The sequence below is a fragment of the Gorilla gorilla genome, chromosome 5, assembly GCF_029281585.2.
Source record: "Gorilla gorilla gorilla isolate KB3781 chromosome 5, NHGRI_mGorGor1-v2.1_pri, whole genome shotgun sequence".
In the NCBI taxonomy this organism is placed as follows: Eukaryota; Metazoa; Chordata; class Mammalia; order Primates; family Hominidae; genus Gorilla; species Gorilla gorilla.
In genome coordinates, this window is record NC_073229.2 from 119,733,107 (window position 1) to 119,748,154 (window position 15,048).

The 15,048-nt window shown below is 31.3% G+C and overlaps 1 protein-coding gene across 1 annotated transcript in view; it reads left to right on the forward strand.

Annotated features, from left to right (window-relative positions):
* The window catches only part of MANEA (mannosidase endo-alpha), a 33,085-nt gene extending 19,929 nt beyond the window's left edge, over window positions 1-13,156 (forward strand). The window contains exons 4-5 of the mRNA XM_019030246.4: window positions 8,524-8,600; window positions 9,444-13,156. Coding sequence (XP_018885791.3) covers window positions 8,524-8,600; window positions 9,444-10,101 — 735 coding nt within the window. The 3' untranslated portion in view covers window positions 10,102-13,156. The remainder of the gene's footprint in view (window positions 1-8,523; window positions 8,601-9,443) is intronic.
* Window positions 13,157-15,048: the final 1,892 nt, after the last annotated feature.

Genomic DNA, 15,048 nt, shown 5'->3' on the forward strand with positions numbered 1-15,048 from the left:
ACCTTATTTAACGTGCATACACATACACACCTGTGTAAATATAGAATACAGTGGAAAGATCAAGTATATTTGATGCAGAAATTAAGGTGTGTTGCAAATGAGGGAACACTTCTGACAGTCTAAGATTTTATTTCTTTTAGAAATTAATGAATCATGGAAACAAATAGGAGTAATGGTTAAAAGGATTTAAATAGCACTACAAAAGAAAATTTTATACTGAATAGCAAGTAAATAAGCACTGTTTTTAATATCCAAAGATACTTTTTAAAAATTGGTCATGTATTAGGTAGCAACATTAATTCTAATAAATTCATAAAAATTATAACAATAGAGTCTGCATTCTCTGACCACATTCAGTACCATTGAATGTTAATAAAGTCCAAACCATTTAGAAAGTATAAAATTATTAAAATTTTAATAACATAATTGAGAATAACTCTGAAATTTAAGTGATATAAATAGCACTGAGATTATTGCATTATCAATACCAATGGGACCTAAATAATAAGACATAATAGAAGAAAGAACTATGATAGATGAAGTGTGAAATTAATTAAATAGTATACAAGTCCTTCAAAATCAGTAGTCTGGATAAATTAATCTTTACTATTGTCCACTTTTGGGGAAAAAACAATAGGCAAGCCATTGGTGAGATTAAAAAAGAAAAGAAATTGAGAAAACATATCAGCAAAAATTAAAAAGAAATATACCTATAGTTTCAGAAGATAGTTTAAGATTTTATATCAGTCTATTTAAAATTTATATGGTAGTTTTATAGGAAAATACTAAAATTAATTTTTTTTTGGTGCAGAAAGAGGTTTAAAGAATCTGAATTGACTATCCTAGAAAAAAACATATAAAAGATAATTGAACAAATGTCTTCCCCAAAGTATCAGGTTTACCTCTCAGTTGTATTCAGAATAGTTGATTTTTATGATAACTGAAATACAGTGTCAGGTATACTCACTATCTATTGCTGCATAACAAATTATTCCAAAACTTGGTAGCTTAAAACAATAAACATCTGTTACCTCACACAGTTTCTAAGGGTCAAGCATCTGGAAGTGGCTTATTTGGGAGTGTCTGGTTCAGGGTCTCTCAAGGAGGTTACAGGCAAGCTATTAGCTAGTGCTGTAGTCATCTGAGGCTGGAGGATCCACTAACAAACTTTCTCATGTGGTGGATGACAGACCTCAGTTCTTTGCAGCAGGTGAACTGGAGACTCTACTTCTATATATGGGCCTCCAGCTTCACTAGAGTGAAAGATCTGAGAGAGAGTCTAATATAGGGGCTACAGGGTTTTTTTGTTTGTTTTGTTTTTTGACATAAATCTTGGCAATGACGTGTTATCACTTCTGTCCCATTCTGTTGTTTTATCTACTGATAAAACAACCACGGCACAATGTGGGAGGGAACTGCAAAGTTATGAATACCAGGAGATGGGTATCAGGGGGGCCATCTTGAAGAATGGCAACCACAGAAAACTTCCAAATTTATTCCACAATAGCGCAATTTTTATTTAAAACTAAGAAAGGATAGAACAAGAAAGAGACAGACTAATCTTACCAATGAAAATAGATTCAAAATTCCTAGAGGGAATTTTGATAAGAAGTGTTTATTAACAAGGATTTAAGAATGGTTCCAATCATATGAAATCTGAATCTAAATTCAGGTCTGCATTCAATCCTGGCTCAGCCACCTTGCAGCTTTATAAATGACTCGTGTCTCAGCTTCTTCATCTCTAAAATAGAAATAGCAACACAACCTTCCTTACACACAGAGTGGTTATAAAGATTATATTAGATAATATATGTAAAACATAGATTCCTGTCTGGCACAGAGTAAGCACTAAGTAAATAAAACTTCATTGATTATTTAAAGAAGGTAAAACATGGTTATCTTAACAGATACTGAAAATTTTAGGAAATAAAAATTCATTGTTAATGAAGTCCTTAGTAACCAAAGTTCTTTAGCTTGATAAAGGGTGTCTCTTAGTATCTTATTTCAAACACTGTATCTGATGGATATACTACACCTGTAGTCCCAGCTACTACTCAGGAGGCTGAGGCATGAGAATCGCTTGAACCTGGGAGGCAGAGATTGCAGTGAGCTGAGATTGGTGCCACTGCACTCCAGCCTTGGAGACAGAGTGAGAGTCTATCTCAAAAAAAAAAAAAGGTGATGTAGGTTCTTTTAACTAGAGACCACTTACTCTGAGTTCTGAGATTGCAACCACTCTTAAAATTTGCTGAAGGTTTTTATTTGCTCTGTAACTTCTTGCAGTTATATTCTAATGGAGGACAATCTGGTTTGTCCAATACTGGTAATTGATATGTTTGGACCACTTGTAAGATATGTTATGGACCATATCTTGGTCCATATAAGGTATGGACCATATCTTGGTCCATATAAGGTATGGACCATATCTTGGTCCATATAAGGTATGGACCATATCTTGGTCCATATAAGGTATGGACCATATCTTGGTCCATATAAGGTATGGACCATATCTTGGTCCATATAAGGTATGGACCATATCTTGGTCCATATAAGGTATGGACCATATCTTGGTCCATATAAGGTATGGACCATATCTTGGTCCATATAAGGTATGGACCATATCTTGGTCCATATAAGGTATGGACCATATCTTGGTCCATATAAGGTATGGACCATATCTTGGTCCATATAAGGTATGGACCATATCTTGGTCCATATAAGGTATGGACCATATCTTGGTCCATATAAGGTATGGACCATATCTTGGTCCATATAAGGTATGGACCATATCTTGGTCCATATAAGGTATGGACCATATCTTGGTCCATATAAGGTATGGACCATATCTTGGTCCATATAAGGTATGGACCATATCTTGGTCCATATAAGGTATGGACCATATCTTGGTCCATATAAGGTATGGACCATATCTTGGTCCATATAAGGTATGGACCATATCTTGGTCCATATAAGGTATGGACCATATCTTGGTCCATATAAGGTATGGGCCATATCTTGGTCCATATAAGGTATGGGCCATATCTTGGTCCATATAAGGTATGGGCCATATCTTGGTCCATATAAGGTATGGGCCATATCTTGGTCCATATAAGGTATGGGCCATATCTTGGTCCATATAAGGTATGGGCCATATCTTGGTCCATATAAGGTATGGACCATATCTTGGTCCATATAAGGTATGGACCATATCTTGGTCCATATAAGGTATGGACCATATCTTGGTCCATATAAGGTATGGACCATATCTTGGTCCATATAAGGTATGGACCATATCTTGGTCCATATAAGGTATGGACCATATCTTGGTCCATATAAGGTATGGACCATATCTTGGTCCATATAAGGTATGGACCATATCTTGGTCCATATAAGGTATGGACCATATCTTGGTCCATATAAGGTATGGACCATATCTTGGTCCATATAAGGTATGGACCATATCTTGGTCCATATAAGGTATGGACCATATCTTGGTCCATATAAGGTATGGACCATATCTTGGTCCATATAAGGTATGGACCATATCTTGGTCCATATAAGGTATGGACCATATCTTGGTCCATATAAGGTATGGACCATATCTTGGTCCATATAAGGTATGGACCAATTGTAAGATATGTTATGGACCACTGTTGAAATATTTCATTTCAAATAAAAATATGAAACATTAGTTTTGTCTTAATTTTCCTTTTGCAGCCTAGAGATTGAGTAGTTATTGGAGAATAGAAATGGAACTCTAGGGAGTGAGAAAGAGCTAAATAGGCAAGCATTTTTTTATTTCTGTCCATAAAGCTGCCTCTTCTTTCTGATTTACTATCCTGAAACTGTTAAGACGGCATCTCTCAAATTAGCTGTCTAGCAAGAGCTGTCACCTGCCGTGTCCCTTGGTGCCTTTCAGTGAGTTCTTATTGGCATTTGAAATGTGCAAATAGGCAAGCCTCCAGGTTCTGGTGCCCAGGCTGAGGTTGGGTAAGTGATTGATTTATCTTCCACAAAACAAGCCCAAGAGCTGCTTTTCTGTCCAGGCCCTGCCAAAATCCTGGAAGATGGGAGCTCAAGAAACTGGCTATTTTAGTACTTTCAGGAAGTTTTGAAAGAGAAAATGAAAATGTTATGATATATGAGGATTGGTTGGCTTTTTCTCCTGTTTAAAGTGTCTGTGTAGAGAAGGAGAGTGTGGCAAAGAGCTCGACCACTAATTGCCTATTTAATGTTGCCAGCATACTTGATCTCTCTGTGCTAGGAATTTTATATCTAATGATCAGAAAAACTTGGAACACGATAGACTAATGTTTTCCAAAATTTTTAGAACAGTTTCTTGGCCTCATGAATGGTGAGGAACTATGTATAGACAAAGAATAGACCTGGAATCATGAGACTGGAGCTTGTTCCAACTGAGTAGCTCTGGAATCTTATATTAGTTCCTTGATCTTCTTGGCTTATCCCCTTCATTTGTACAATGACAATGAAACCATAAGATAGTTTTATTGGATTTGTCTATGATTTCTGTTGTTGTGGAACAGACATTTTTCCTAATTCAATAAAATGCAGTAAATCCTGTTTTTTTAAAGAATGGAAAACTTTCCCTTTTCTTGCTAACATAAGGAAATTTTAATATGTTTAATGAATGACAGTACCTTACTAGAATTATTCAATGTGCTAAGGCAATCTGATAGGAAAAGATTAATGATGTTGTAGATTGTGTGCTGACAAATTGGAGCCTCCAATGCACATAACTGACCACATCTAAAACTTTTAAGTGTAAAATGCGTTCATTAGTAACATCTCTTTTTTCTTGCTAGTCTTCAAAGCATGGAAATACTAAATGGATGGAGAATTTTTAGGGAATGAATCCGTCTCACAGTTAAGCTTTTGTTATAGTTCATTCATTTTGATTATATAATGTTTGTACTAATATTAGTCATTAAATATTTTGTAATTGTAATTTTGATTTGTTAACTTCAACCAAGAGTTATTTTAAGTAAGTGCCTTTTAAATTATAAACAAACATGCAAGAAAAGGAAATGATTGGTGCTTTAGTTATTTTTCATTATCTTTAGCAAATGTGACTAGGTTTTTTTTTGGAAGTGTAAATGAGTGAAACTAAAATTTAAATCTTGATTTTTCAAAGCGATTTAGTTTCTGTTCTTTTAAAGTATACTTGTCTGCATGTTTGCTAGAGCAAAGGCTGTTGCACTTATAACTGTCATTTAGTAGGCTGGTTTTGCAGAGAGTGTAAAAATCAGGGCTGGATTCCTTCCTCTGTATCCTGCACCATTAAGAACACAGCAACGGAACAATGTTTTGAGTAAGACATGACAGAAATATTTGGTAGATTCCGTCATTGTTTAGCAAATAATCTGGTTTTCCTTCCCCTGCATGCAAAGAGTAAGTATACTTCCTGCCCTGTTGTTGTTGGGTTTGGCCTTATGGTTTGCTTTGGCTGATGAGATGTGAGAAGAGATAATGTATACTATGTGCTTGCATGATTATGCTCCTATTCTCTTTTATGAGAAAAGCATGCCCCTTTCTGCCTAGGACTCAGAATGACGGACACATGGAGCTGATTTGAACCAGCCTGGAGCAGAACCATCATAAGCCAGTTCATAGATTTTATGTTCGAAAAGCAAATGTTTGTCTTTTAGAGCCACTGAGATTGTGGGGTTGTTACATGGCATTATCTAATCAAAATTTGACTGAATTAAATCATTCATCTAAGTAAAAGAAAATTAGGCAGATTCAGTGATTTTTTTTTTTTTTTTTTTGCTTAGGATTATAGGGGAAAGAACCAACTCAGCCCTGGTGATCTTCTTTCATTTTAATAAATTTAGTATGTTATTTTAAAGTAGCATATTTTCTTTCTACTTTATGCAGAAATCACATTTCTTATACTAGGTTTATCAACATCCATTATTTCTTTGCATATGGCTCTAGAGTCATTTTATCTACTTTTCAGGCTTATGCAGATTTCAACCATGTGAAACATGAATATAAGTATGTCCGTGATTCTTTTTTAAATGATTTTCACCTACATTTGAAACATGTTATATTAGTCATGGCTTCTCCTTTTTCTTTTTCCTTGTTAAATGAATATTGTGAATTCATGGCAGAAACTTTGGGAATCTTACCTAAATCCAGTATAAGTGGCAGACTTAAGAGTTTAACGGTTGTTTGTTTTTGCATGCAAATCATTAGTCCATTTATTTATGCATGCATTCATTCATTTAGCACCTGCTACGTGTCAGATACAGTCCCAGATGCTGACAATATTAAGAAGAAGGATGAAGTATTATCTCTGTCCCTAAAATGCCTTGTAATCTACTGGAGGTCAGACACAAAGACAAGTAAATTTCAGGAAGAGAAAAGTATGAGGTATTATGGCACCACATAGGAGTAGGAAGACCTACCTCAATTTCGTTGTGGCAGGGGATAGGGGAGTGTGCAGGGGTGAAGGTAGAGAATGGAGTTGGAGAAGGAGAAAATTATCAGATTTTCATTCAAAAAAGTTCATTTTATTAAAATTTATTTATTAAAGTTATTAAAATGCAGGGTAGGGAAGAGACAGGAAAGGTCAAAATTAAAAACATGAAATGAGGGAATGTTTATATTCTTATTCTTTAAAGATAAGAAAGACATTTCATTTTATGTATAGAATTCTGTTATCTTAAAATTTATTTTAACATTGATCTAATTGATTTTTCCAAATGGAATAGAGAGATGGAGACTAGATCACATCATTAATTAAAATTGCAAAGTAATTTTATTATAATTAAGAAATTAGAAATACATGAGGGAAAATTTTTAATATTTTATACTTATCAATACTATATTTAAATATATTGATCTGCGCTTTACAAAAATAGCATGCTCTTTGTTGTTTGCAGCTGTAAAAGCAAATTCATTTTGATATAGGATATTTCAAGTTGGATATTGCTTAAATATGGTGTCCTTTATGTATAAAATGGAAATTTAGAAAACACAGTGATGTATCTGAAGGAAGAATTACCCAAGGAAACATTATGTAATAGTATGAAAATACCTATACACTTGGCAATTTGCTTTCAACTGAATTTAAAAAGCAAATACCAAAGTTATTGAGAAATCTAGCTGCCCTAGCAGGTACTACCCTGGCAATACTAACAATATGCTGCAAAAATTAATTTGACCTTAGTTTTTTATGACAGAAACTTATTTTTGTAATATTACTGTAATCTCATTTAAAGTAGAAAATTATTTTTTTTAAACATTATTTAACTTTAAAATTAATTATGTGAAAACAAGTAGCACTGATTAATGTAAAATACATTTTGCTTTAATTGGGTAATTGAAAACAGAGGAGTTTCATATTGCAGTAGAAGTCTCTAGTTCCATAAATACATCATACAGCCTGAAACCTGAAATTAAAACAGTATCAATACATTTATTAGACTGCCATAAAGATTTTTAATTGATGTTGGTAAGTCAGTAAAACTAGGAATAAAAGTGAAAATCCTCATTCTTTGTTTTATGAATCTGAAATAGATTGTCATCTAAGAGAAGTATCTTCTGTATTTTTTACCTTACTAGTTAGAAGTAGCATACAGAATGGTTTTACTAGCCATAATTAGTTTGTCTTGATTTATGTATAGCCAACCTTAAGTTAAAAAATTTTAGTCTGTGCACAGTATTTTAAAAATATTTGTAATTACTGCTCTCTATGTTTACATATATATATATATAATGTATGTATGTGTGTGTATATATGTATGTAGGTGTGTGTGTGTGTGTGTATGGGATATCCAAACCATAAATACCTAGGCATCATGAAAAATGTCCTTTATAACACTAGTGGATATTATTTTTAAGCGATTTCATTATAAATTCTTTAATAGAAGTTAATGTATATTATTTTGTAAAATGCTGTTTTAATGATATGGAAGAATTTATATGTAAATAAATTTGCTAATGACTTCTATTTAAATTTAAGCTTAATGGTCACATGCCTGAAAAAAATCCAGATTTTTCTGGACCATATTTTTTTGGTCTTTTTCCTAAAAGAAACATATATCTGAATATAGAGTATTTCCTATATATATTATATGGGATACAAATATGTAAGAAACATATTTTTATAAGGAGTAAACATAAAAAGAAGCATGGCACAGCAGTTAAGCATTTGAACTCGGAATTCAGATCATCAATATTACCTCCAACAAACTGGGTGACCTGGAACGACTTACTGAACCTTTCTTAAGGTTCTGTCTATCTTTGATTACCTCACTAAGAAAACAGAAATACCTTAGGGAATTGTGAAGATTAACCAAGATAATAATATAAAATGTTTAGCATGTTATTTAGCAGTAAATTTTATTGGTAAAAATTCTCTGGTAGTTTCTGTGTTCAATAAATATTCATCTTTAATTAAGGTGATTAAATCAGTTACTTTATTAAATATATTAAATATACTTCTAATTTTACATTATAGATAATTTATCCCCTAACTGATTTTATTGTTTGTTTTAGGTTACTTTTCACATAGAACCGTATAGCAATCGAGATGATCAAAACATGTACAAAAATGTCAAGTATATTATAGACAAGTGAGTTTCTTCTATATTTATAAATATTGTTATATTATCCAGTGATAATTATTGTTTTAAGAATAGTACATTAAATTATATTTGAGATTTGAATGATTTATGATTATTCCATTTTTAATAAAATTAAATTGTTATTGTAATGAATGTCACCATCATTTCGAGGAACATTGCTGAAGTTTCTTATAATTCACTTTCTTTTTGGAAGATTGCTGTTTTTACTGTTTTACAGGTTTATAGGCTATTTATGATTTCTGTAGTTTTGATATTTTAAAATGACATTATTTTCTAAACCTTCGGAATATAGCTTTATCTTTTTAAAAAGAAGGTTCAGATTATTAAAAGTGAACTACTTCTTTTAACGCAGTAGACCCAGAGCTGATATTTTCATTTATATCTAGCCTGATCAAAAAGAATTTATTAATACAGTTTTCATTTTTTGAAAGAATTTTACTGATAATAGTCTGTGACAGATGCCATAGTCTTACAAAGAAACTTGTCAGCAACAGTAGAACATTTATCACTGATAGATAAAAAAGCAGTTTAGGTATTATGTAGAGTATTATTTATAATGTAGAGAATCATAGGCTTTTTATGGCATTAGTCATCATTTGTAAACCTCAATATGAGATGGTTAATACTTGTTTGGTAATGCATCCAGTATCTCATTTTCTAATGTGTAAAATTAAAAATGCATTTTTAATTATTACACTTACACAACTGATTCCCCTAAGAAATGGAGCAGTGTGCTCAAACTGATTCCTTCATTTTCAGTACATAAAGTTTTTATCTGTGGCAAATTAGTTGTGAATATTCATTTCACTTTTACATATGCTTATTTTCTAGATATGGAAATCATCCGGCCTTTTACAGGTACAAGACGAAGACTGGCAATGCTCTTCCTATGTTTTATGTCTATGATTCCTATATTACCAAGCCTGAAAAATGGGCCAATCTGTTAACCACCTCAGGGTCTCGGAGTATTCGCAATTCTCCTTATGATGGATTGTTTATTGCCCTTCTGGTAGAAGAAAAACATAAGTATGATATTCTTCAAAGTGGTTTTGATGGAATTTACACATATTTTGCCACAAATGGCTTTACTTATGGCTCATCACATCAGAATTGGGCTAGCCTAAAATTATTTTGTGATAAATACAACTTAATATTTATCCCAAGTGTGGGCCCAGGATACATAGATACCAGCATCCGTCCATGGAACACGCAAAACACTCGGAACCGAATCAATGGGAAGTATTATGAAATTGCTCTGAGTGCCGCACTTCAGACACGCCCCAGCTTAATTTCTATCACCTCTTTTAATGAGTGGCATGAAGGAACTCAGATTGAAAAAGCTGTTCCCAAAAGAACCAGTAATACAGTGTACCTAGATTACCGTCCTCATAAACCAGGTCTTTACCTAGAACTGACTCGCAAGTGGTCTGAAAAATACAGTAAGGAAAGAGCAACTTATGCATTAGATCACCAGCTGCCTGTTTCTTAATGCATTGATAAAAGTTTAGTTATCAAAATCACCTAATTTTTAAAAATAGCTTTCGTTTTGAGTTATGGAAAGAAAACTGTCAAAATCAGTATATACTATTAGTTATATTTAAAAATATTTTTTTAAATTCTTTACAGATAATATTATACTTGTTACCCTTCACAATACCACATGAGAAAATATCTGAGACAAAATGTATACAAATACATTCCTTATGGCATAATTTACTGCATTTCTGACTGAAATCAAAATTCTGATTTGATGGCAATTGAATTTTCATTTTACAATAGATAAATGCTTGTGTTACCTAAAGCACTTAGCACACAGTTAAATTATATTTACATCCTAGACCCAAATAAATAGGATTGTGTGTATATTTGGGATATCTATTGAAGAAAAAAAGAAAACCCCTTAAAGATAATGTACATGCTTCATGTCATATCTTTAAAATAATTTAATCAACTTTATTGTCTTAGTATTTAGACTCTGGATAACTCTACAATAATGAGGAAATTCTTAAGAATAACAAAATCACTGTACCTTCCTCTCAATTTTGCTGTGAACCTGAAATGGCTTTAAATTAATACTCTTATTTTTTATTTAATTTAATTACATAAATTAAACCTTACCATGACCAAATTGTGTTAGGAAGGCCTGCTATCTACAGCATAGTGTGTCATTTGCAGATTTGTGGTTACCTATACCATGCTAGGTGTTTTGACATGTTTAGTGTTTCTGCTTTACAGTGCTGAATTCCATATTTTAGAAGCTATGAAAGCCCTTTTATGAAAAAGTTAATGATTGCTTCTCAGTTATTAGGAAAACAGTTGTTTCACAATTATTATGTAGATATGACGCCCAAATATCATTTTTAGTATATCTTATCGATCTTTAAGTCGTTACTATTGTATTATTCATGTCTTTAAATCAGATACCAAATATTTTTTAGGAAAGAAAAATGTTATTACTGTCATTAGATTGTCTTTTAATACTTTATTTTGACGAAAAGTAATAGAGAAAATTTACTTACCATTTTAGATTCTAGAGACATGGAAATGAAAATTATTTTATGTCTAGGGTAGGTCCTGAAGTTTGGCTTTACATTAAGTTTAGCACTGTATCATAATGAAGAAACTAATATTTTACATAAAAACTAATACTTTCAATTTTTTATATAGTAATATCCCCATTTTGTAAATGTTAGACTTTTATCATACCTGTAAGTTAAAATACTTGTTATCAATAACTTGTCATATTGTGACAAATTGATCACTTGTGTATGAAAAATAAATCTCCTTAAAAACTAAATAAAATGCACTATATTCTTACAGTTAATGTTTATAACTATAGTAAAAAATTAATATATATCCTGTTACATAAATGTTATTTCTTAGGTGTTCCATTAAGAAGAGCAATAGAATAATGCTAAAAAATAATGCCTATAAATCTTCAGAGTATAAAGACATCCATTCAGAAACAAAAATTAGCATTAAATTTTTTATAAAATGGACCAGATGACAAAATTTATTTTATTTTTAAACAGTGGTTTTGACACAAATTATGTTATTGAAAAGAGGCATTATTAATGTTTAATTTATTTAAAATTTTGGAATTTGCCATTTCTCAGAGAATGATCAGGCCTTAGGAAATTAATACAGTAGTAGTAATCATTTTCTAGGGGAAAATAAAAGAATAAATCACTATACTGATATTTTGATATAACCAAGCACTTACATGGTAATCACTATATAGATACAACCTGTGGATTTTCTTCTTATGTCCATTTAACTAGAACATATTATTTTAGGTATAATTTATAAATGTCACACCTAATAATCTTTTATAATATACCATATTTCATTAAAGTTTTGTTAGAGAAGTATCTACCACAGAGGAGTTTTTGTCATTGTGTACGTTGTGTATTTGAACCCACCATGACAGAAAGTAAATTTTAGGAAATAGTTGTGAGATTAAGGGAAAATCTATAAAAACAAGGTTAGCATATTCTCAACACAGATACCACCACTTTCTATCTTTTTCCCATTATAGACATGGCGAATCCACACAGCATACTTCATCTCTGAGCTTTGTTGTGATTCCTCAACACATTACCCTAACCAGCCAGCAGTAACAGATTTCAGAGTAAGATAAAGCAGATTCTGTCTTCATTGCAAAAAGTTATTCTCAATGGAAGAATGGCATCTGATCTCATAATTACTAGTTTATAATTATATTAATATGGTTTTTTTCTCCCTTTTTAATAAAATAGTTACAGTCATCCCTCAGTGTCTGTGGGGGATTGGTTCCAGTTACCCCTATAGATACCAAAATCTGCAGATGCTCAAGTCCCTGATATACACTGGCATAATAGTTGCATATAATCTATGCACATCCTCCTGTATACATTAAGTCATCTCTAGATTACTTATAACACTTAATACAATGTAAATAGTATGTAAATAGTTGTTATACTATACTGGTTGGTGAATAATGACATGAAAAAAAAGAGTCTACATCTTCAGAGTTTCAGTCGGCAATTTCTTGGCCATGGATGTAGAACCTACAAATAAGGTGAGCCAACTGCATTAGGAAATAACTAATAATTCTGTTAATTCTTAGAGAGGAAAACTTTCAAAATCTTCCTCAGGTATTTATTACAACTGCCTTTACCATTTTATTTGTAACACAGTTTAAATTGTTATAACAAGTAAATAAGAGCAAAGAATTTATTTCTTAATTCAAAACAACTATATGTTTGAATTCAATATAGTATAATAGCTTAAAGTGGTATAATACATACAATGCATGAATCATAATGGATTCTTTTATAAGTTATTAATTTTTATGGTTTAATCAGTCAAATTGTTTTGACTGTTATAGAAACCAAATATTTTACTGTTTCTTTTAAGGACTAATATTGTCAAAAACTGCTGTTATTAACTTTACTTGAGTTGTTTAACTTCCTTCTGTTTTAAGATTGTAATTAAAAATTACTATTTTGTTATATGGAATGGTTAATTTTTACCTAATAAAAACATAGATGAAATACCTTGTATTTTAGATATTAAAATCTATCATTTCTCTTTATGAAATGTCTTATTTGATTTCCGATTAACAAATGAAAAGGAGTATCCAGTCATCATTCTTTATATGTTTTCTCTTTTGAGATATGCAGCACTTACAAAGTGGATATCTTTAACTGCACATACTTTTTAAATCTATAAACTTGTGTTAGGTTAATATACACACATACATGCACACAAAGTTTTTATTTTTTTTCATTTGAGAGCTGTTTTTCTATTTTTTTTTTCTTCTTTGGGTATAATCATATATTAGCTCTGACATCCGTTAGGAAATTAATCTTCTAAAACAGCAAAGTAACAAACCAGTAGAGAACTTACCAAGTTCATGCACTTTTTCAAACTGACCACAGTTAGCCAGTTTAAACATGACTGTTCCTAAACTCTACAGTGCTTACAGAAACAGTCTTTAAAAATCTATATTTAAAATTTGAATTACACTGCCACATACCATAGTGAAGAAAAGCAATAATTTACAACCAGCAAGATTTCAGTTATTTTTGAAATATTTATAATTTCTAAATGAAAACTTGATGTAGCCACAAGCAAAAAGGCTTTATGGCTCAAAGCATTACTTTTTAAATATTAAAATATTAATAAAATTTAAAAATTATACTAACATTTTTAGTCTTTAAAAAAATGTACTCCAAATTAAATTTTATACTATGTTGTTGTATATTCACATAAAAGCTAAATATTATTGTGGGTTTGTTGCCAGATTATTATCCTTGAGAATTTAGGTACTATTTTGGCTTCATTACCTTATAGAGACTCATTCATGCTTAGTCAAATCGAAGAACTGAGTAGTAGCTCTGTTATATTCCAACTATCAATGAAGGGAGGAACATTTTTTCAAAGTGATTAGCTTTTTTAGTTGTTGTTATGTCATTACTACTTACGGTATCAGACAAAGTAAGGGCTAATGAGCAAAAATAGTCATACATCTACAATTTATTGAAATCAAAACATAATGGCACTTTTATATTGGATATTCTATATTTCATTTAAAAGTACTGAATTTCAGGTTTCTCAGGTTACATTAAATTACCCATAAATTTTACCATAAAGTCAAAAAATCTTTAGAAGCTAAACCCCATATAAATATTTTATGATAGAAGAGAATGATGCCCTCTAGTAAGATAAAACTGCTTACAATTCAATTTATGGTATGTGACTGTATTATGCTTTTGTGTTTTTGTTTTTAAAAATAATAGGTTAAAAATCTGAGCAAAGATCACTATCAGCAACACAATAAGAATTATGAGCTACTCAATTATGTTTAGAATAAATGATTACAATTATGTTATTGTATAAAAGTGCTTTTGAGTTTTACCAAAAGCCATTATCAAAACGCTGTAGTTGTGTTAATTTGATAATAGAGTCTAATATAATACAAATTTTGCCCTGAAATTGCCTTGAAAATATCAAATACAAAAAAAAAGAAAAATCTATTTGGAAGAAATTCAGCTGAAATGCATGTAGTAAACTTTAGAAATTTTTATGTTTGAACACAGTCACGTAAAAGAGTAGCATGCCACAATTTTTAAAAAAGATATTAGATAGGATTTAGTTTTTCCGCTCTGTTAAAATACTATGCATCTCTTCGGGGTTAGAAAACAAATTAATAGAAACCCTTAATCTTGTAAAACTGAAACATTAAGAAAACACCAATTATAGATAGATGATGGATGGATAGATAGGTAGGCAGATAGATGGATAGAATTGTGTTAACTACTCAAGCCTACCATTGGCAAGTAAAAACATCCCTTCATTAAATATTGTTTGTGGTTACATAAAGAAGTGTTTCCAGAGAAAAGCCTCTTGAAATATTATTCTTTTTCTTGAAAAATTAATTGTTTTTTGAGGT